This window comes from Vipera ursinii (genome assembly GCF_947247035.1).
Source record: "Vipera ursinii genome assembly, chromosome: 1".
NCBI lineage: Eukaryota > Metazoa > Chordata > Lepidosauria > Squamata > Viperidae > Vipera > Vipera ursinii.
This window is the reverse complement of record NC_139512.1, coordinates 270986926-271010264: the sequence shown is the minus strand read 5'-3', so window position 1 is coordinate 271010264 and position 23339 is coordinate 270986926. Positions and strand designations below refer to the sequence as shown.

General features: G+C 40.3%; 1 protein-coding gene across 2 annotated transcripts in view; it reads left to right on the top strand.

Annotated features, from left to right (window-relative positions):
- EPM2A (EPM2A glucan phosphatase, laforin) overlaps positions 1-23339 on the top strand; it is a 55557-nt gene that overhangs the window by 22645 nt on the left and 9573 nt on the right. For both annotated transcript variants that reach the window (XM_083367478.1, XM_083367479.1), the window contains exons 2-3: positions 2751-2925; positions 13938-14179. In XM_083367478.1, coding sequence (XP_083223604.1) covers positions 2751-2925; positions 13938-14179 — 417 coding nt within the window. The remainder of the gene's footprint in view (positions 1-2750; positions 2926-13937; positions 14180-23339) is intronic.

Sequence of the window (23339 nt, the reverse complement as noted above, 5' to 3'; positions counted from 1 at the left end):
CAGTTACTACTATTGAGCAAGGTACCACCTATACTATACCTGTGCATTTGATTTTTCCTGCCTAAATGTAGAACCTTACTTTTTTCACCATTGAATTTCATTTTGTTAGATAGCGCCCAGTGTTCGAGTCTGTCCAGATCCTCCTGTATTTTAAGCCTATCTTCTGGAGTATTGGCTATTCCTGCCAGCTTGGTGTCGTCTGCAAATTTGATGAGATCCCCATCTATCCCCTCACCCAAATCATTAATGAAGATGTTGAAGAGCACTGGGCCCAGAACAGAGCCCTGGGGCACCCCACTACACACTTCCTTCCATGTAGATGCAGTTCCATTGCACGCTGAGTAGGGCCTGTCAGCCAGCTACAAATCCATCTGGTGGTGATGCTATCTAACCCACATTTTTCTATCTTATCAAGTAGTAGGTTGTGATCTACTTTATCAAATGCCTTACTGAAGTCCAAGTAAATTATATCTACAGCATTCCTCTGGTCAACTAAATTTGTCACTTGGTCAAAGAATGTAATAAGATTTGTCTGGCATGATCTGTTTTTGACAAACCCATGTTGACTTTTAGTGATGACTTTGTTTGCATCAAGGTGTTCGCTGATTTGTTGTTTGATTATCTTTTCCAGAATCCTCCCAGGTATTAAGGTCAGGCTGATAGGTCTGTAGTTTCCAGGATCTATTTTTTTCCCTTTTTTGAAGATGGGAACTACATCAGCTCTCTTCCAGTCCTCTGGTAGTTCCCCAGTGCTCCAGGATCTTTGAAAAATATAGTTCAGTGATTCTGAGATCACGTCTGCCAGTTCCTTGAGAACTTTGGGGTGTAATCCATCTGGTCCTGGTGATTTGAACTCATCTGGGCTGGACAGATGCTCACTTACCATTTTCTTGCCTATCTTAACTTGCGTTTCTATTCTGTTTTTTATGGCACTGGTTTTGGTAGGTTGGACTGTTTTTTTCCCTTTGTGTAAAGACAGATGCAAAAAACGAGTTAAATAGTTCTGCTTTCTCCCTATTGCTTGTCACCTTCTTGCCACTTTCCCCCACTAATGGACCAATCATTTCCTTAACTTTTTTCTTGTTTTTTATATGTTGAAAAGCCTTAGTTCATTTTTGTCCAGCTTTTTACTATTAATTAACTTTAATGATATTTTAGCTAATGTTTTTAGAAATTTTGTTAGCAGCCCTGAGTCATTACTTAAGTAGATAGGCAAGATACATATTGAATAAATATTTTTAATATTGAAATGTATGTATTTATATTTATTTAGTTAATTTTTTATTTGGTTTATATACCATCCTTCCTCCAAGATCTCAAGGCAAGGTACATATTACCTTCTCTTCAAATTTTTCCCCACAACAAGTCAGCATTCAGTATTAACAGATTAACCCTACATCACCTAATCAGGTTCCATGATGGAGACAGGACTTTAGCCTATGTCCAGTATCCACTTATATACAATTCAATATCTAAAGCATTATATCTGGGAAAGGAAAAATGGAAATCTGTGTAGGATTGGTAGCCTGTCCACCAGCCTCTGAAGAGCCCTAGAATAACAGATCAGTCACAATGTTTAGTACTATAATGATGCTCTCCAGGAATTTTGACCAACAATGACAAAATCTCCAAACTATAAATTAGATTACAGTTCCAAAAGATTTATGGAAAAGCATGTTGAAAGGTTTCTTAAAAGGAGAGCCTAATGAGCTCAGGCTTAATTCCTAAGTGAACACTGGGTGAGAGATGTATTCTGCAGCAAAAGAGATTATTACTATATCATAAATGTTTCATCTGAATTTATATTCTGTTAAACGGTCCTAGATATCCTTTGGGAATCATAAAAAATGTAAAGGTTATATTGTATCTCAATATGATTCCACTCTCTTTAATCTTTATGTGTCTTTGGGTTTATAACACTGACTTTTTTGTACAGAATTGTGGCACAGCCTGTTTAATTGACTTTGATATTAAATCTACCTTTCTGGTATAATTAGTCATTTTTGCTACATTGCAAAAATGCAATCTATATTTTTATTGAATCTCAGCTAGTCTGCTTGGAAATTATACAATATGATTTGTTAGACTTCTGAATTTAAAAACAATAGCTTCAAAAGTAAACTGTTCCAAATCATAGCATGCACCATTTTTCATACAGCAGAATGCTCATAAGAAAGAAATCAAGGAAAAAAATCATGCCTGTTTACTGTGTTAAAAATTCTGGGACTGAGTTAGTGTTAGTTGCCAAAATTCAAGTTACTTTAATTCAGAACATAATTTACCAGTTATCTGCTCTAACTATATCTACTTCTTCTGGCAATGGATTTAGAATAAGAAAAATAACAATATTAAAAATGTGATAAAACATTTTAAGATATAATAGTATGGCTTTTTAAAAAGTGTATAGTAAATAAGTTATTCAGAATGCAATTTTTAGCTTATAAACAAAAATATATAGTTAAAATAGATTTTGTTTTGTATCTTCTAAAAAATGTTAAATATTTATGTACAAAAACTGGTCCCAGTAAATGCTATTTTATCATTCAGTTAAACAATCTTAATCTGGTCTGTTGTGTGCAAACCTGGAAAAAATGACCAGCGATATACTTTTAAAAAACACACATGATGCAGGTGTGTGTGTGTGTGTGTGTGTGTGTGTGTTGTGTGTGCAAGGAAAATTCTGTTTTCCAAATATAATTTATTTGATGATTTCTGCTGAATTGTGTATGTTTGTTTTCTTCTTGTTTTAGGTAATGGGCCCCACCATGATCGAACAAGCATTTATAACCCATGCAATTTAGTTGATGGAGTTTACTGCCTCCCAATAGGACACTGGATTGAGGTTTCTGGGCATACAGATGAAATGAAACATACAACTGATTTCTATTTTAATATTGCTGGACATCAAGCTATTCATTGCTCCAGGTAATAAGCAAAAATGTGCTGCAGGGTGAATTAGATTTTAACAGAGATGAGGTGTGCCTTAGGTGGGGACTTACATAAAAAGATGCTAAGCAAGTATAGTCTCCAGCATTTCCTGCCAGAGACCTGTTCATGCTATCCATATTGCATGTTTCTGCAGTTTATATTCCAACTTTTCCTCCATATTGGAGGAAAGAAAAAAAAACTTCAGATCTCTTTTTAATTGTCGTTTGGTTCACTGGTGTCAACCCTCTCTGGAGGGATATAGGACCCATTCAGCCAGCCCACCCCCTGGTGATCCACAGAACTAAAGAGTTTCCAGAGAGAGCTTGAGGTTGAGCTTTATGAGTTTTAGCAGCTAGAGTGCCAGAAGAAATGCTTGGAGTATTTTGGGTGAAGATTCAGAGTGAGTTTGACTGAGCATAGGTAATTTGAACTCTGATTAGACAAGTCCAGTTGAGATGCCTGGGGTCAGATCTTATGGTGCAATCTGGGGTGAGATTGAACCAGTGACTCCTGAAGAAGTGGACAGGGTTATCAGTTTGACCATCTGTTTGTTGGATCAACCAGCATTCTGGACTCTGAAAGTGGCCAGGGCAGGAACCTGAGTTTGAGTTCATGCTATGGTCTCAACGTTTTTGGGTGGTACTGCTGCCTTAAAGGAGGTTATGGTGTGCCCCCTCCTCAAAAAATCATCCCTGGATGCAACACTGTTAAGTACCTGTAGTCCTTCTCCAACCTTTTCCTTTTAGAGAAAGCTGTTCAGAAGATGGTTTGTCTGCAGCTGATGGTATTCTGGGATAGGGGTTGGGGATAGGGGGCACCTTTGGGGATAGCATGCATTGTTCTTTGTTAGTTCTGTTCCTTCCTCTGGGACTGGTTTCAATCAGTATTTATTTGGGAGGAAGAGGTAGTACTCTATGCCCTTCCATTTTTGGAGTGCTGCAGGGCTCATGTATGTTCCTCCTTTATTCAATATCTACGTGAAACTGTGCGTGAGGGCATCCACTGGTTTGGCATTTGGTATCCACAGTATGTTGATGATACCCAATTATATTTTTCAACCCGAGGCCAGCCAGGGGAAGCTGTTGAGGTACTTATCACAGGGCCTATTACATGGAGGTTTGGATGGGGAGGATCTGTCTCTGACTTATCCTACCAAGACTGAGTAGCTGTGGTGGTTGGGGCATCTAGATATGGAAATATTCTACCTTTGGCCTGGATTGGGATTGCATTTCCCCATTTTAGGGGTGGTGCACAATCTGGAGTACTCCTAAACTCACAGCTCCTTCTTGATGAGCAGGTGGCAGCTATGGTTAGGAGGGCCTTTGCACAGCTTCATCTTCCACAGCTGCACTCTTTCCTAGATTAGTAGGCCCTTCATACAGTCAATTATTCCCTAATAATTTCATGACCTGACTGTTGCAGTGCATTACATGGGCCCTTGAAGACCACTTGAAAATTTCAACTGATCCAGAATGTAGTGACATAGGTAGTGATGCCCATGTGACTGTAACCCAAGCTGTACTGGTTATTAGTAACTTCTAGGGTGCAATTCAGAGTATTGTTTATGATTTATTAAGCCTACACAGTATAGGGCCTGATTAAGTGAAGGATCATGTATCTCCTGTGACATCAGCTGGACAGTTTTATCTAACAAAGTTGGCTCTAGGTTTACTCAAATATTTCTTGTGTGTGTGTGTGTTTCAGATCTCAGAGATAAATATTCTGGTTTACCAATACTAAAAAAAACTCCCTGAGGTTGAAATCTTGATGACAAGATAGTTCTGAGCAACAAAATGAATGTTGTCATCATTGTTTTATTCAAAAAGCATGTTTTTTCAGCTTCCCACCCCTGTAACTCCTGGTGGTCTCCTAGGTGCTACCATCTGCTTTGATTCTCAGTGCCTTTGGAAAGATTAATAATTGGAAAAAGTCAGTCTGAAAAACTGCCAGTAATTGACATACTTTTAACAGTTCCTGACATTGTGTTGAATGATCATCTGATTAAAAACCTCAACAATGACCTTTAATATTGAGCACAGTCTTCTTTATTAGCACTATCAAGCAATCCTCCTTTCCGTATTTCAAAATTAAAATATTTATTGCCTTAGTGAACAAAGTCCTGAGCAGTTTTCTACAAATATCTGCAAGTAGATGTTGATCTTCACATTCAGCTTCTTGACTAACAGCAGCAATAGCAGTTGCCAAGCACTGAATTCAAAAGTGAATTCAGAGAGAGGCAATGATACGAGATAATAAGAAATTCACTGTCAAGCAGAAAGAACCAAAGCAAAAAGTAGCCACAGGAATAAGGCAGAAAGCCGGGCAGTAATAGATACCAGATTAAAAGAAGCTACAGCCACCCTTGAAAATAACAAAGTTTTGTTCTCATAAAGTGATCTGTCACACAGCAGAGGCAGCTCGCTTCCTTGCAACCCTGATGTGTCCAAAGCTGACTAACATGGAACAAATTATATTTTATTTATTTTATTTTTATTTTAAATTCCATTTATATCCCGCCCTTCTCCGAAGACTCAGGGCAGCTTACAAGCTTAGCAGTAGCCTTCATTCTATGTATATGCTGCTTATTAGGGCTTTCATACACACACCCAAGCGGCATTATTACAAAGTCAGCTTATTGCCCCCAACAATCTGGGTCCTCATTTTACCTACCTCGGAAGGATGGAAGGCTGAGTCAACCTTGAGCCTGGTGGGATGCGAACCTGCACTAATTGCAGGCAGCTGGTCTTACTTAAGGAGGCATTAGCCCACTGCTCCACCAAGGCTCTTAGATGGAGTTATGAGAAGAGTTTACTCTTTTGTCTATTGTGAAATGTAAATTGTCTGTCTTCTGTCTATCTATCTAGTAAAGCAGTAGGAAAATTTACCTGCAAGTAGTCCTCACTTAGTGACTGCCTTGTATAGCAATTATTCACGCTTAAAGACAGTAAGGAAAAGGAGACTTTGCAACTAATCATATTTATGACATTTGGAAGTTTGTACAGCAAAAGAAAGCTGAAGTAATACCATAATAAATAATAAATGCAGTTTCACTTAGCACCTGCTTTGTTTAATGACCAAGCTGTGATCCCAATTGCAGTTGCTAAACAAGGACTATTTGGGAAAGTTATTTTAATTTAGAATACCTTAATGTAAGTGTAGATGGCAGCATGTGAATGAAATTCTGTCAGTTTTACTAGAAAATTGTCACCCAGCTAGTGGTGGGATTCAGCTAATTCGCCCCAGTTCAACAGAACCGGTAGCTAATTTTTGGTTGCCCAGGCCCAAAATGGACTTCCGGAAGCGGCATCCACACAGAGAACCAGTTGTTCACATATTTGAATCCCACCAGTACACCCAGCCCAACATAGGCATCTGGAACTGATGGCAGTAGCAATCAAACATGTATCTTGTTTTATCCACCATGCAGTACACATGCAGAACTAAATAACAGCTTTTGGGAAGCAAATCCGGGCAGCCTAGGACTAAGGTAGTCCTTTAGTTATGACCAGTCTCTTAGTGACTCTTTGAAGTTACGCTATGGACTCCGAAAAAGGGACTTACGATCTGGATTCAAAGTTGCAACATCTACCCCCCTGCACAATCAGGTAACCGCATTTTGGGTCCTTGGCAACTGGCCTTCATTTACAGCCATTTGTAGCATCCTGCGGTTTGATTTACTGACTTACAACATTTTGCCAGTTTCTGGCAAAAATTGCCCCATAATGAACAATGGTTTCACCTAACAGCCCCCACGTTCACTTAAGGATTGCTGCAAAAAATGATAGTAAAATCAGGTCCCATCCCATGGTGACCCACTTTATAACTGTCACAGAGATTACCTGTATAAGTACCTCAAATACAGTTCTGAAAATAAACACCAAACTTAATTGGAAATGCCAATGGTGTTCAAGTGGTGCTCCAGTTGTTTTGGGATTGCACCCAAGGTGCCTATTACTATTGGTATTACCCTTGCTTGCCTTTGCTACAGTCGTTCTAGTTCTATTTGTAGGTTTTTGTATTTTGCTGACTTCTTCAGTTCATCACCACCACCACCACCATCATCATCGTCTTTATTACTATTGTTGTTGTTGTTGTTATATGCCCTACAAGGTGAAAATCTCTTCATTGAAAGTTATGGACTGTAACCTACAAGAGTGATCTATTGTGGGTTGGTAGATAGATTTTTTTTTTTAAAAAAAAGTAAATTTCTTAGTCTAAACCTGAGAAAGAATGATTGGCCTATAATTACCCAGATGGCTTCCGGATCTGAGGAAGGACTAGAACCTGGTTTTCTTCACTCTTGTTTTGAAAACTTGTCATTTTATGCTCAAATTGTATTCTCAGAAGACTGATGTTTCACTTTCCAACTGCTTAGGAGCTGTCATTTGCTCCTTCAACATAAGTTAAGGAATAAGAAGTAATTCCAATTAGAGAGCTGTAACAGCCTGCTCAGGATATATCTTCCCTCTGTGTCTTTATGGGATTAACAATATGCTGCCGAGTACTTTGCTTCAAACTTTTTTTCAACACTTGACAACAAACTGAAAAATTATGAACTCATTCTGAGTCTTATTAAAAATTCCATTACCTTGTGATATGCAAGTAAATAAAAGCAGGAAATAACATACAAATTAATAGAAGAGCCGCATAAAAAGCAGGATTCATATCAGTAAGAATGCTGCCTTGCACAATGAGCAATTTATTTTTGTATGTGACTTTTGAGAAGGTGCAGTCTTGAGAAGGTTCAGACTTTTGCCTCAAGGTTGAGCCATTCAGGATGAATGTCAGGATGAAGAAGGCAAACCAAACGCATTATGACAACCCAAGATCTACCTTGTCCAAATAAATTTTAACAACCCAAAACCTGGCTTAACAGATACAATGCTCAAAGACATATACATACTGTATATATCAAAGAGAGGAAAGTATTTTGGATAGCCCACTAAGGTTGAAAATATATATCCTCCAAAGATACATGCTTTATTTAATATGTAAGTCCTAGCCAGAAGCTTCAGCGGGTGCATATTCATCGATATTCTATGAGAGTCATTAAAATTTCTGGTTGCCATTAATATATACAGTACACTGAATTATTCATTCAAAAGATAGAGGAGGGGACTAACATGCTTCGTTATCGTTGCTTTTTGTTCAATTTGAATTAAGTTCAAACGTAACAGATGAATGTTTAAAGAAAAATGTGAATGCTAAGTGTCTGGAGTGTATTTTTTTATTTCAAAATTATAACATGGCTCTGTGAAAGGGGAAAAGAACAATTTTTAACTGGAATTTAGTGAACCATGATATGAGCAGAAAGTGTGATGCTCCATAGTTAAAAGAATTGCACAGTTGTTACACTTGTTGCAGGTCCTACATTGGGAACAAAACTTTGAAATCTAGTTCTTAATCTCATACAATAGAAATTCATTACCATCTAAAATAACCATTGGGATAAAATGTGATGAGTTAGAGAACAAAAATAATTGTGATCTAACTCATCATTTTGTGTGTGTGTGTGTGTGTGTGTGTGTGTGTGTGTGTGTGTGTGTATGTGTATGTGTATGTATATGTGTGTGTGTTCTCCCAGAAGAACGAAGCTGAAGTCACCAGCCTGAGGATGACGGATGAGATTTTGTCGAAACGTTGCCCTGATACCTCCAATTCTACGTGGAGAAAAACCCGAATGACCAAAGATCTACATACAAACACCCGCGAAAACCTCAGAAAACATATATATTCACTTCAATAAAGGTTTTGATGCTGATCAAGGCAGCCAGCCTCCACATTTTGAGAAGTGGAATACCTTACCTTTTCCATGCTAAGGCACTATTGTCAAAAGTCACTTCACAAAGCAAAGCAGTGGCATTTCACCCCGATATATCATATAATTAAACACCACATGCAACTAGATGAGCTGAAATATGCAGCTGTCTTAAGATGCTTATAGATAATTTGCAGATTGATCAGAAAAATACAAATTTCTGCAGCTTCAATATTTAGGTGTGTATATACATGTGCCTATAAACATACATAAACAGAGTCTAAACATATAAGAGCTCTCTCTCTCGCTGTGTGTGTGTGTGCATCAGAGATATGCACAAAATAACATTGACAAAGAGAGAAGAGTGAGTAGCACAGTGAAATTAATTATTTATCAATAGATGAGAGTGAAAATTAGCCAAAATCATTTTGCCTACCATCCTATATACATTTAATTCCCAAAGAGATTGGAAATTCTTAAATAATTGTCTTTGGTGTTTTAATATTCAGAGATATAAGTTATATAAGGGGCAGATGCTAAAATGGAGGAGTTCTTTTGCCTCACTTTAGCGAGAACCTGGATGGCACCAATTAAAATCATTGATGGCAAAAGTAATGGCAGCGGTTTCTTGCATCAGTGTAGACATTTACTCTCTACTCATGGAACAAAGCCAGTCTAACATTGCTTAGAAATTGGAAAAAGCGTTCGTGTTAATCATGCAAGCAAGAGGGAGGGGCTTCACCCTTCCCAAGTTGTGCTGATAAACATCTTCAGAGGACTCCAGGCTCCCTCAGTTCTTTCCCTTCTGTCATTTTTATTTGGTTTGTTTCTCTCTTTGTTTTTGTTTTTCCCTTCCAGATTCAGATATCCTTTCTTCAGATGGGATTCCTATTCAAGGAAATTCATCATGGAGGAAAGTCAAAGGGAGCATTAGTCCCATATCAGTATCATCCAGAGTTGTGGTGGCATGGTGCTTAGAAAGCAGCACTGCAGGCCAACTCATTGCTCACTCCAGGAGTTTGATAAATAAATAAATAAAATAAATAAATAAATAAGCCTTTTATTGTCAAAGTACAACATGTGTACATTGAGATTAGCTGAGCCTCCCCCCCCGTGCTCTCTCCCCCCTCCCAACACACAGTGACAACAAATCCTCCATCCTACCACACCATGTGAACCAACTACACCACACACCGGCCTCCCAAGTCAATTCTGCATAAGATTATGTCCTATTTAAAAGCCTAACAGCCTACAGATAAAAGCTATTTTTCAGCCTGTTGGTATGGCTGGCTATATTCCTATATCTCCTACCGGATGGTAGGAGAGTAAAGAGATACCGTCCAGGGTGTGAGTCATCTCTGAGAATCTTCCTCACTCTTCCAAGGCAACGAGCCCTGGCAATGTCATCCAGTGGTGTCAGGGGACAGCCCACAATGTCTTGTGCTGTGCTCACCACCCTCTGTAATGCTTTCTTATCCGCGGCTGTCAGACCAGCATACCAAACCACAATACCATACGAGAGGATGCTCTCTATAGTAGACCAGTAAAAGAGGGTCATTAGCTGTTGTTCTACCCTGTTCTTCCGCAAGACCCTAAGAAAGTGAAGCCTCTGTTGGGCCTTTCTAGCCACCTGGGTTGTGTTAACTGAGCGGTGCAAGGATGTCTCAGCTTTCCATCCTTCCGAGGTTGGTAAAATGAGGACCCAGATAGTTTGAGGGGGGGGGCTGTAAAGCACTATGAAGTGGTATATAAGTCTAAGTGCTATTGCTATTGCTATCAAATAGTAATTGCCAGTAATGAACTGCCTGCCCTGTGAAACAGCCTCTTCCTTGAGGTACAGATGGCCCTGACTCTAGTGATCTTTCAGAAGGCCTTAAAGACCTGACTTTTCCTCCAGGCATTGCAGCTTGGATGTTAATTATAGGAGCTCATTGTTGTCATCCAGGGTTTGGATAGATAGATGGATGAGTAACAGAAACTATCTTACATACATACATGCATACATACTGTACATCCATACATCCGGTAAAGTAACTTAATTTTGGCAAGTATTAGCTTTAATCATAAGGAACAACCATAGAGAGCTGCATTATAAAAAAACAAGTTAAATTCATCACTTCATTATAGATAAACAAATTTATTGAAATCTGTTTACAGAGGCTTGTTTTTACACTGCTTCTTGATGTGGTTGAATTGCTTGTGAAACCAGAAGATGGTAATTTTCTAATACTTCACAGTGCAAAATGGTGTCAGAACAGCAGTGACATTTTACAACTGCAGACTTGTAATGTCTCTGTAGGTAAAAACAAATTCATATGATTAAATGAAAAAAGTGTGTTCTAGTTTTATGTGCATTCAAAGTGATTTCTCAAATTTAATTAAGAATATGCAGAGTTGGGAAGGAAAATCATCCATTCATCCTGTGCATTGATATTGTTAAAATAATTTAATGTATTGTGACAGGATAGTAATTGTAAAAGTGACTTTATAAAAACCATTTTCTTAATATCTGTTTACTGCATTTTTAAATTGAACATTTTCAGAACCAGCCTCAATCCCTTTGGTGTTGTTACATTGTGTAGAAAGTAAAGAAAATGACCTTAATGGAGATATGTTTGATTCATTGCTCAGGTGTTGAGAAACAAAAAATACTTCATTTCCACAATAAACAGATAATGTTTGTAAGCAACTCATATAGACACCTCTAATTCACTAAAATATAAGAAGGGAGATAAGGTACAACACAGTTTTACTTGCACAACTATTATTATAACCAGTCTCAATACAAGTAGTTTTAGCCTTCCCGCTGGGTTGATTTCTTGGTCTGGTCTGTCTAATGGGGCTGACATGTTGCTCACAGGGCAAAGGAAATATGAAGATAGCAATAGCACATAGACTTATAAACTTATAGACTTCATAGCTCTCTCTAAATGGTTTACAGAATCAGCATATTGCCTCCAACAATTTCGGTTTTCATATCACCGACCTTGGAAAGATGGGAGGTTAAATCAACCTGTCAGGATCAAACTCCTGACTGTGGGCAGAATTAGCTTACAATATTGCATTCAACCACTGTGCCACCACAGCTTTAATGAAGATAAGGAATTTGTTCTTAGATACCCTCATCTGAGGATATTTAATTGAAAATTCTTACATGCTACTCCTCATAGCACCCAAGAATGGCTATAGATTATTGCTTTGTCCTTGTTATCTCTTCAGGGCTGGCTTCCCTGTCTATTTTCCATTAGTATCATTGAACCATGGATAATGAATATTTTCAGCTAGATATAAAGTCTAAGCAACATCATTCACAATCTTTTGTATAGTCAATTTGGTCTTGTGTATGTTGTTTTTTATAAGTCTAGTGCCATCCAATTTACTCATTTAATGCTTTTCTTTCTCTTGTCTTTCTTCAAATATGTAAAGCGAGACTTTAGGATGAGAGTTCTAAGTTCTAGTAATTTTATGGAACTCTTGAACTTGATCATGGCATAATCTCCTAAATATCACATTTCAGGCTGCAGTACAAGATTTTTTTTTAAAAAAAAGTGTGATTCATTTATAATTTCCCTTCCATCTCTCTAGTATATACTAACTTTTAATGTGAGTTTTAGAAGTAAGGACCACATCATTTGTCATGTAAAATAGCATACAGAGCTACCCTTCTGAAGATAATTGTTTGGATCATTCCACAGACACAGTATAAAAGACAAACATGGTCTTAGGAATTGTTGTCAAGGAAGAAATGACTTATGATCAAAATCAGGCTCAGAGTATAACTTTAATAATAATAAAGTTAGAAGGGACCTTGGAGGTCATCTAGTCCAACACCCTGCTCAGGTAGGAAACCCTATTCCATTTCAGACAAAAGATTGTCCGATCTCTTAAAAACCTCCAGTGTTGGAGCATTCACAGCTTCTGGAGGCAGGTTGTTCCACTGGTTAATTGTTCTAACTGTCAGGAAATTTCTCCTTAGTTCTAGGTTGCTTCTCTCTTTGGTTAGTTTCCATCCATTGCTTCTTGTCCTACCTTCAGGCGCTTTGGAGAATAGCTTGACTCCCTCTTCTTTGTGGCAGTCCCTGAGATATTGGAACACGGCTATCATGTCACCGCTCATCCTTCTACCCTTTGTACACATTGTCACATCTTGAATACCACTGTGTAATGAAATGTCTTTGTTATCTAAGAGTTAACAGACTTGGAGCACAGGGATGAAAAGCCAAAAACCTCAAGGAAAGTAAAAAATATAGTTATCCTGGTGATCTACTTTCTGATGTGAATCAATTTCTCTGTATAGTCAAACACTCACTAGCTTAGATACAGATGAAAGAGAGAATTATTTTATTCAAGAAGCTGAATTTTTAGACAGAAATATAAGAAGCATACAAGGCTCATATGTCATATAAATGGCCCTCTAGTTAAAATTGCATCATCCAGTGTTTAGTATATTAGTTACCACTATGGGAAAACAAAACCATTACAGAGAAGCACATTTCTGGAAGACTTAAACTAACATCGTTAAAATGCAATTAAATGTGACAAGCCTTGTATCTATGGAAGAATGATAGAATTTGTTATCATAATGTATAGTGACAGTCCTCACAAGAATGAGGTAATTTGACAAATAGGTTACCCTCTGAGGATTTCTTAAGTCGATATTAAGAACATTGTCTTCTGAGTAAATTGCTACAATGTGAATGATAATGCAATACAAGTGATAAATAACTTGTTTCATAATGCCCAAACTAAATCACTGGCAGTCTAATTTAGAAGTCCAAGTAACTGAACTCAGTATCAATAACAAGATTATTCAACTAAATGTTTTTGTAGGCCAAATATTGGTCCGTTACTTGATTTCCCCGTGCAAGATTTGACAGCAGATTTTTTTATGTACAGTGTTATATTTTATATCCAGTAAGAAATAGTTGTTGTAATGTATGAGTAATTATCTGGCCAAATTATGAAGTGAACTTCTTAGGATGTTAGAAAGTATTATCAAAAAATACATTTTTCTTTGTCCTTCATGAAAGCCTTGAATTTGGCTTGAGGGGGTTCATTCTAGTCTGTACAAATAATTCTTTATTTCCTTCATTTCTTTCTTGAATTTCAAGTTCCTAGTGATATTTGGCAAGTTTTTATTTAAACATGAATTGTAGAAAATGACTACCCCACAATTAATCATGTTGCTGACTTAGATAAATCAATGAAGTCTTTTAACATTCATTAGTTCAATATTTTTCTCTTTGAACAGGATTTTGCCAAATCTGTGGTTAGGAAGTTGCCCTCGTCAAGTGGAACATGTGACTGTCAAACTTAAACATGAGTTGGGCATTACAGCTGTAATGAATTTCCAGACTGAATGGGACGTGGTTCAGAATTCCTGGGGATGCAACCGCTATCCAGAACCAATGAGCCCAGAAGTTCTTATGAAATTGTACAAAGAGGAAAGCCTTGCTTATGTCTGGATGCCAACACCAGACATGAGTACTGAAGGTAATATTCACATTCCATCTCTAGGAAAGCATCATTCAATGATATAATTGTATAATGTAACTACAAATTTACTTGGATGCTTGCATTATGGTTCTCATAACTAATTATGTATTGTTTCTTAGAATATACTAAATATTCAGCAATACTCAAAGGAAATACCTGTTTTTATGCTAGAGGTTAATAATATGATGGTGCTGTTTATAAAGATAAGAAAACCATGTTTACTCAATAGGCTATAATTAATTTCTATCAGTGCTATTAAAAGTGTATAATTATTTAATTTATAAATATAAATGTGTGGAGCGGCATGGTTTCCTAGTGGTAAAGATGCTCGTCTCCCACTCAGAAAGTTGAGAGTTCAATCCTGGGTAGTGACAGATGTTTCTCTTTTAGGGCACAAATAGAAAATATCTGCTGCAAATTCCACGTAGGTGTCAGGAAGAGCATCCGTCCAGTAAATGCTCAATTCCATTCAGTCGCCCTGACTCTACCCTGAATTAAGGGTTTACAAGCTCATAAAAATATAAATGTAAATATAAATAAATGTGGCAGCAAGATGGATCTCAAAAGTAAAATGATTTGTTTCAACACATATATTTTCTTTGCCCTGGGATATTGTCCATAAAACTATCATATAATCATAATTAATTAAGATCATTAAAGTAAGGTCATTTTTGTGCATATGAATTATATATTCAAAACTGCATGCTGTAATAAATGCTCTGAAACACTATAATTCTGGGTGTTTGTTAGTCAGCCAATTAATAGGGTCATAACTACTCCTTTAAAGTTTGTAAAATGCTACACAATTAATCAATTTCACTGTACTTTGCTAAAATAGCTTTTAAACTAGATCAATATTTTTCCAATAACACTTCTCATGTTTGCAATATTCCAGATAGCAGGATCAAGAAAGATGTTTATCTATTACTTAGCAGAAAAGTTGTGCCTCACATTGTTGAATTAAAGTTAGAAAGTAACAAAATAATTAAAATTTAAGTGACAGAATAGCCAGGCAATAATTAATAAGATCCCAATAATCAAGAGTAATAAAAAAATCAAAATCAGCAAAATAACTCCATAAAAAAGCCCCAAAAGATAATCAGATACCCAACTTGCCTTCTGAAAAAGTATAGCCTTTATCTGACTATCAAGCTGGAAACTTTCCCTGAAGAATTTAACATTTAATGCCTCTGTTGTAAACCTCTTGTTCATATCTCAATTGAGAAAGAAGAATTGGAGCACTCCTGAAGTGACAGTATTAAGCTGGAGAAAGCTTACATATGGCCAGTTTTAGGGTGGAAAGTATATTCCCTCTTTGTTTGTTGAATGTTTATCATTTTAAATTAATTAGGCTAGTAGTGTAACCTTTAGACAGCACTTTTTCAACATACCTTTACCTTCTGAAGTTCCTTGTCCTTGTCTTCAATTAGCTTTATTAAAGTCATGTTTTACAGCCATGTCTGATCATGTCTTAAATGAACTATGAAGGACACAATTTTTGCTGAAAGCACTTCAGTAGAAATAACGATACTCCTTTGAAGCTCTATATAAACAGAATTTGAGATTTTATATTTTTCATCAATAGTTTTATAGGAGCAAATAATGTGAGGTCCTTTTAGTTCACCACACATTCCTACAGTATTCAAATTCCTCTTTGGGCCAGACTAGATGTTGTGCAAAGTTAGAATTAATATTGTTTTGTGTGTATTTAAAGACATTTGAAAAGCAGACTTTAGAAGTTGTACTAAGCAAAACAACATGGGTGGGAGACTGAACCTTTTCCTTGATCAACTTTTTATTTTGGCTTTGAATTGTTCCTATTGCTTGGAACTGTGGTTTTAAGTTGATAAAGAGTAAACATGGAAAGCATTACGTGCTATACATTTCCTGCTTTTTCACCATGCGTGTAACCTTTTGTTTATGTCACATAACTGATTACAATATCTAGATTGGGCCTCTTTGGAGGAGATGGTGGTTTAGAAATATGAAATATAAAATAAATAAATAATACATAAATAAACATGGGAATGGCTAGCCTAGGGGAAAGGTGAGACAAAAAAATGCACAAAGCAGAGATGTTTTCTATAAAACCTGCAGAGGTATTCTGATCCTGCCCCTGCACATAATACATTATTTTTTTTACCTCCTTCAACTTTGCCAGGCGTAATCATTTTTTTAGTCCATCATCTGCTTGCATCACATGTCAAAAATATATGGGCTTCTGCTTCCTAATAATCAGGTTCAAGGGAGCAGTCACTTTACTTCTTCAAAGACCAATTGATTGGTAATTCTTCTTGAACTCATGTTAGTCTAGGTAACTGTTTTCAGATCCATAATTCTTGCATGATCAGCATAGTCAAAAACTTGCTTTACTGCGTAAAGAAAAAAACTCATTCATTTAGCTCACTGTGATAAAGTCTGCATCTTATATTAGCAATGTGATCTTATGTGTCTCTGTCTTTTCTGAAATTTGCCTATTCATTTATCTTTTCTGTTTCCATATATGACTATTTTTCTTTCTAAGATTTTTAGTAAAACTTTCATTCTTGAAGAATTAGTTCAGTGGATGAATAATACGCACTTTCTCTTGCATCTTTCTTGTTCTATATAGGTGTGCACACCAGTCTTTTCCAAGCACCAGGCTACATCATGTTTTCTATAAGTATTGACCTATAGCTGTTGGCAAGCTTTAAAAATTTCACTAATCTTTAAAATATCTTTCATTTTTCTTGTTAATTTTTCTGTGTTTGATTTTTTTTCCAAGTTACTTCTTGTTTGATGTTGAAAATCTGCATTCAGTCAAATTCTTCTTATTTATCAAAGCCTTTTGATCAATAAGAATTTAAAATGATTTAATAAGAAAATAACAACAACAATAGTAATAATAATGTAAGAACAATAAGAAGATGATCAAAGGCCTGGAGACTAAAACATATGAAGAACGGTTGCAGGATTTGCATTTGGCTAGTCTAGAGAAAAGAAGAAATAGGGGGGACATGATAGCAGTATTCCAGTATTTGAGAGGCTGCCAGAAAGAGGAGAGGGTGTGTGTCAACTAATTTCCCAAAGCACCAGAGGGCAGGACAAGAAACAATGGTTGGAAACTAATCAAGGAGAGAAGCAACCTGGAATTAAGCAGAAATTTCCTAACAGCTAGGACAATTGACCTAGTGGAACAGCTTGCCTTCAGACGTTGTGGGTGCTTCATCACTGGAGGTTTTTAAGAAAAGACTGAACAGTCACTTGTCTGAAATGGTATAGGCCAGGATCTCCAGCTTAAGCAGGGGGCTAGACTAGAAGACCTCCAAGGTCCCTATCAGCTCTATTCTGATTCTGATTCTTTGCCTTCTGTCTTTCCTTGGTCATACGAAAGGTCATTCTGAAAGTCATTTGAATTTCTTTTTTTTAATTTTGGGGAATATTTTTGTCTGCTTTGTTTTTCATGTGATGCCTCTTGCTTCTTTCCATAGCCATATCCATTGCTTTCAATCCTGCACGAAAGGCAGATATAAATCCAGTACATCAAAATAAATATTGCATTCAGACTGAGTGTCCCCCAGCTGCTAGTATATGTATATCCTTTATTTCTTTGTAAAACTTAACCTTTATTTTGGACACCAAAATTCATTCTGCACTTAGAAGTGTTGTGGCTATTTGGATTGCATTTATCCATCTTCAGTTTCCATTAAGTAACTTGACTGTGACGTTGTCCATCTGGTGATGTCAATTCATAAAGCTTGTATTTATGTTGGCTAAAGCAGGTTTGGACAAAATGAACAAAGAATTCTCTCTGTAAAATTCTATTAACCTTTTTACTATTCTGATGCATTTTCCAATTCAAATCCTCCTAATTCCAAGTATCTCTTTTTCTCCAACTTTGTCCATCCAGTCACCCTATTACTGGATTACATTCTTTCTGTCATTTTGTTTATCACTTCCTACATTTTTCCATATAATTTGTGTCCTCTGCCATTATAGCCATATTAGGTGCATGAAACTTATTTAAAGCTGATACTCATTGAATAGTCACTAATTCTAATAGATATAGTTCTCTTTATTAGTTTATAGGCAACTATATACTTAGCATTGTACTTTTGGAGAATTATTGCCACTCCAACTGTTTTACATATGCTCTTGCTCTGAATATCACATAAACTTCTGATTTAAAATAACCCATTCTGGTCCATTTAAACTTCATTTATTCCAAAAATACTGCATGTAATATGTTAACATACCTGCTTCAATATTTCTAGAATTCCTTGATTTAGGCATTTACAATTCCATATTCTCATTGTTTTTTGCTTTGGAAAAATCACTTCTTTTTCAACACCAATAATATTAGTGACCAGATTTCCATGTGGCTTTGTGCTGTGTGCATTTTATCACTTCATTATCATTTTTCCTCATTAGCTACAGGAAAGTTTTTTAGCCTAGGAGGAATCTCAGCATCTGACATCCAACTTGTTGAGACGTTTATACAAATACAATGCAACAAGATAAAAGTATCTTGCTATCTTTTTTAAAAAAAATTGGAGTTTTTACCCTAACTTTCATTATAGGTATACAGCCCCACCTTCCACCTCCTTTGGTGTGGACTATTCTTTGTTCCACCCCTCGCCTCTTGATGTTACTCCAACAAGTGTTAAGCTTGAGTTAGACTGATGTGGACGTAGGTATTGAGGCATACTTACACTGCAAAGTGGTTGATGGGTAGCATAGGTTACAGATGGTTGCAGACGGGCTGGTATGCACACCTCCCAAATTTCAACTATGCATTGTGTGGAGATGCACGTCCTGCATGTTGATTGGTTGATCTGACTGTTGGTAAGTTTTCTGTGCTTGTTTTAGCACTCCTTAGCTTAAAACATTAACATTCACAGAAGTATAACTGCAACAACTATGTTGTTTTTGTTGTTAGCTGCAAAGTCATGTCCGACCCATCGCGACCCCATGGACAATGTTCCTGCAGGCCTTCCTGTCCTCTACCATATTCTGGAGTCCATTTAAGCTCACACGTACTGCTTCAGTGACTTCATCCAGCCACCTCATTCTCTGTCGTCCCCTTCTTCTTTTGCCCTCAACCTTTCCCAGCATTAGGCTCTTCTCCAGTGAGTCAACAATTATGTAACCATCTCCAAAGACAGGCGTGTACATTTCTTGTCATGCAGTGACACAGAAGTCTAATTCCCACCTTATCCTATCAGGAGAATGCACTTCCACCAGCATATGCTCCCAAGGTCATTGTTGCTGTTGAATTTTCCTTAAAGAAGTAATATCCTGGGAAGAAAGTAGAATACATCTTTATTTAAAGAACTGAAAAGCTGTTGGTCCTACTCGATGTTTCTTGTGGAGTGGGAATCATTGACATTGTGACCCCTCTGTCTGCTTGTTTCATTCTTCCTTGTGGGTTAATGAATTCATGTTATTCACTGAGGAAAGGTCAACTTTACTCCGTTTTGCACCTCACCATAATCAATCCTTACAGAGTATTTACCTCAGCCTGCTTCTTGTAAGATCAGGGCGGCTTACAAGCTTAGCAGTAGCCATATAAGATGGCGGACGTGCAGGCGGATCTGTTAGGGTGAGCTCTGCAAGTCTCAGAAAATAGGCGTCCTAGGAGCCCCCCAGGGGTGTTTACACCCTCTGGGTTGGGGGGATAGTGAGGGCAATTGATTTGGCAGCTGAAGGATGAAGGTTGCTGGACTGCTGTTTTGCTGCTGGCTCTGCTGCTTTCTCGGACTGGATGTTTGCGGCGCCTACCCGCTGCCTCGGGCGTTTTCCGGGCCGTTTTTGCGGTACCTGGCAGTTTCGGCGGCCGGCGGTTTCGGCAGCGGCGTCCTCGGCGGTGGCGGAGCCGGCGTCCTCGGATGGTCCCTCGCTGCTGGCGGTCTCGGCGGAGGCGCTTCGGGCCATTTCGGGCCGCTTCTGTGGTCGGCTTGGTCTCCCTCGGCTGTGGCGGCGGCGGCGTTCTTGGCTCGTTCCGATGGCGACGGGGACGGCGGCGGCGGCATTGCTCCAGGGCCGCTCTAGGCCTTCCTTTCCATCGACTGCTTGCTGGGTTGTCTGCCTGACCGTTTGCCCGTTCCCGCCTGAGCCTTTTTGGCCCGTTCTCGATCGGCGGCGGGAAGGGCTGGATTATTCTCGGTTCAATCAGCGTCCTGGCGGCGGCAGCAATGGCGGCAGCGTCTGCAGCAGCGCTCCGGTGGTGGCAGCGGCCCTGGCGGCTCAGCGGCGACGCTGCACTCAACTTGTCGCTTCCTCTGCTTGCTTTACTCTTTCTAGATGGCCTGGTACTTTCACTGCTGTTGGTGGCCTCGAAGGTTCCTGGGCTAGCCGGTTAATTCCGGTGGATCCCAGTGGAGCCCAGTGGTCCCTTGAAAGACCTATGCTTTCCGTGGCACCAGTTGTGACTTTGGTTGGTGCCATTGGATTTGTGGACCTAAAAGAATTAGATAATTTGGAAGACCCCAATGACTGCAGAACTGGCCATGATCAATCTTCTTGAAGGGCAGAGCAGCGGAGGATTTGGCCATTTAGTAGTGCAGACTTTGATGATGTAATATACTATCTCATCCCTGCCTTCGGACTGTTCTTTATTGCCATTCACATATCGTCCCCAAAGGATTCAGAGTTCCCTGGGTACTGGCCACAGTGAGAGGGTGGCTTGAACTTACATCTGCTGCCCCTAGAGGTGAGAGCTCTAGGGGACATGCTGTACCCAGGATGGATGTTTCGGACCATTCCCCCAGGTATAGGCTCTCCAACTGTCGTGAGAGGACGGTGGTTGGCCTGTCCTGGGGTGGCACCCAGCTGAGTGGCAGTGGCTGGGTGGAGGCTCGGGACACCTATTTGCTCTCTGTTTGGTTCCTCCTTAAATTAATTGACCATGGACTGCCTATATCTGGACTGCTCTTATGCCTTGTCTTAGGTACTCCTCTACGGACTTGCTCACCCTCAGGGGTGCTCCCCCTTCCTGGAGGCGGCCCGCCTTTCCAGCCGAGTACAATCTTGAGGAAGGTCCCATTTATTGGGATCCTGAGAGATGGCTGGGCACGGTTATGGGCCTCCGACGTAAACCTAATAAGAGGTCCTTGGTTTGCTTTTTGTCAAAAAATTTTTGGGGGTTAGGGAGGAGGGAGGGTTCTTTTCTTGGTTGTTTGGATGAGGGGGGCAGTCCAACTACCTCTGTTCAGGCTAGTGCTGAAGCTGATCGCGGGGGGGAGGAGCGGGGGTCGGCTGCTTCTGGGGCTCCAGGGCCAGTCGTGGGACTATCCATCCCCACGACGATAGGGAATGGCAGCAGGTGTAGGAACAGAGGGCCGTATCGGTCTCAGGGAAGGCCTCTCCGCTGCTTACAAGCGGTGAGGCACTCCGACCCTCTGGCTCCGCCCCGAGGTCCCGGGAGTGAGGATGTGCAGCCTCCTGAGCTCCGGCTGGTGTACTTGAATGCCAGGTCGGTCGCTAACAAGGCTCCTCTCGTCCGTGACTTGGTCGAGGGTGAGCAGGCGGACCTGGCTTGCATCACGGAAACTTGGTTGGGCCCAGAGGGCGTCATTCCTCTGGTTGATCTTTGCCCACCAGGTTTCCGGGTGCTGCACCGGCCTCGGGCTCAGGGTAGGGGTGGGGGAGTGGCTGTTGTTATGAGGGAGACCTTGTGTCCACGGGAGGCCACCGTTCCCCAGATAGTCGGGTGTGAGTCTCTCTTTTTGAGATGCGGCCCTGATGCGCAGTTGGGCTTGCTGCTGGTGTACCTTTCGCCTAGTCACGCAGCAGCAGCCCTGCCTGAGCTGCTCGATGTCCTCTCTGGGCTGGTGGTTGAGTTCCCGAAACTTATAGTTTTGGGGGACTTCAACCTACCATCGCTGGGAGGATCATCTGAGTTGGCTCGGGAGTTCATGGCTTCCATGACGGCCATGGACCTGACGCAAGTAATTTTGGGACCGACTCATGAAGGAGGCCACACCCTTGACCTAGTTTTCTTGTCTGGACGGTGGTTAGATGATCTTGGTGGGGGCTCTCCAATTATTATGCCCCTGTCATGGACCGATCATCATCTCCTGCGGCTGGTCTTCCGTTTTGCCACCCCCCGCCGTGGGTGTTTGGAACCACTTAAATGGTACCGCCCCAGACGCTTAATGGATCCCCAGAGGTTCCAGGCGGCGCTGGGGTCCCCACCTGCCTCCCTTGCTCACAGCTCGGCCGATGCCTTAGTGGAAGCCTGGGAAAGGACGGCCACTGAGGCTCTTGACCGAGTGGTACCCCTGCGGCCCCTGACCCGGTGCAGATCCCGTCGAGCTCCATGGTTCTCTGCGGAGCTCCGGGAGATGAAGCGTCGGAAACGGGGCCTAGAGAGTGGTTGGAGGTCCAGCCGATCCGAATCCGACCGATTGCGACTAAGAGCCTATATTAGGTCTTATCTCGCTGCGATAAGGGAGGCGAGGTCTAACCACTTCGCCACCCTTATCGCGTCCGCAGATAATCGCCCAGCCGCCCTGTTTAGGGTGACTCGCTCCCTCCTAAATCAGGAGGTGAGGGAGGATCCCTTGCAGGGTCGTGCCGAGGAGTTTAACCAACATCTGTCGGACAAAATCGCTCGGATTCGGACCGGTCTGGACTCTGACTGGGCAGAGTCTGACAATCAGGACACGGGCGGTCTTGTCGATATCACCTGGGAGGAGTTTGATTCTGTGACTCCGGAGGAAGTGGACAGGATCATGGGGAGGCTGAGCACCACCACATGTTTATTGGACCCGTGCCCTTCCTGGCTGATCTATGCAGCCCGGGAGAGGACACGCAGCTGGTTCCAGGCAGTTATATCGGCTTCTCTGAGTGAGGGTATCTTCCCCGCCGTCTTGAAGGAGGCGGTGGTGAGGCCTCTCCTCAAGAAGCCTGCCCTGGACCCAGCTGTATTGAACAACTTTCGTCCTGTCTCCAACCTTCGCTTTCTTGCGAAGGTTGTTGAGAGTGTGGTGGCGCATCAGCTCCCTCTGGTCCTGGATGAAGCGGATTATCTAGACCCGTACCAATCGGGTTTCAGGCCCGGGCACAGCACGGAGACGGCATTGGTCGCGCTGGTGAATGATCTCTGGAGGGCTCGGGACAGGGGGCATTCCTCTGTCCTAGTCCTATTAGACCTCTCAGCGGCTTTCGATACCAT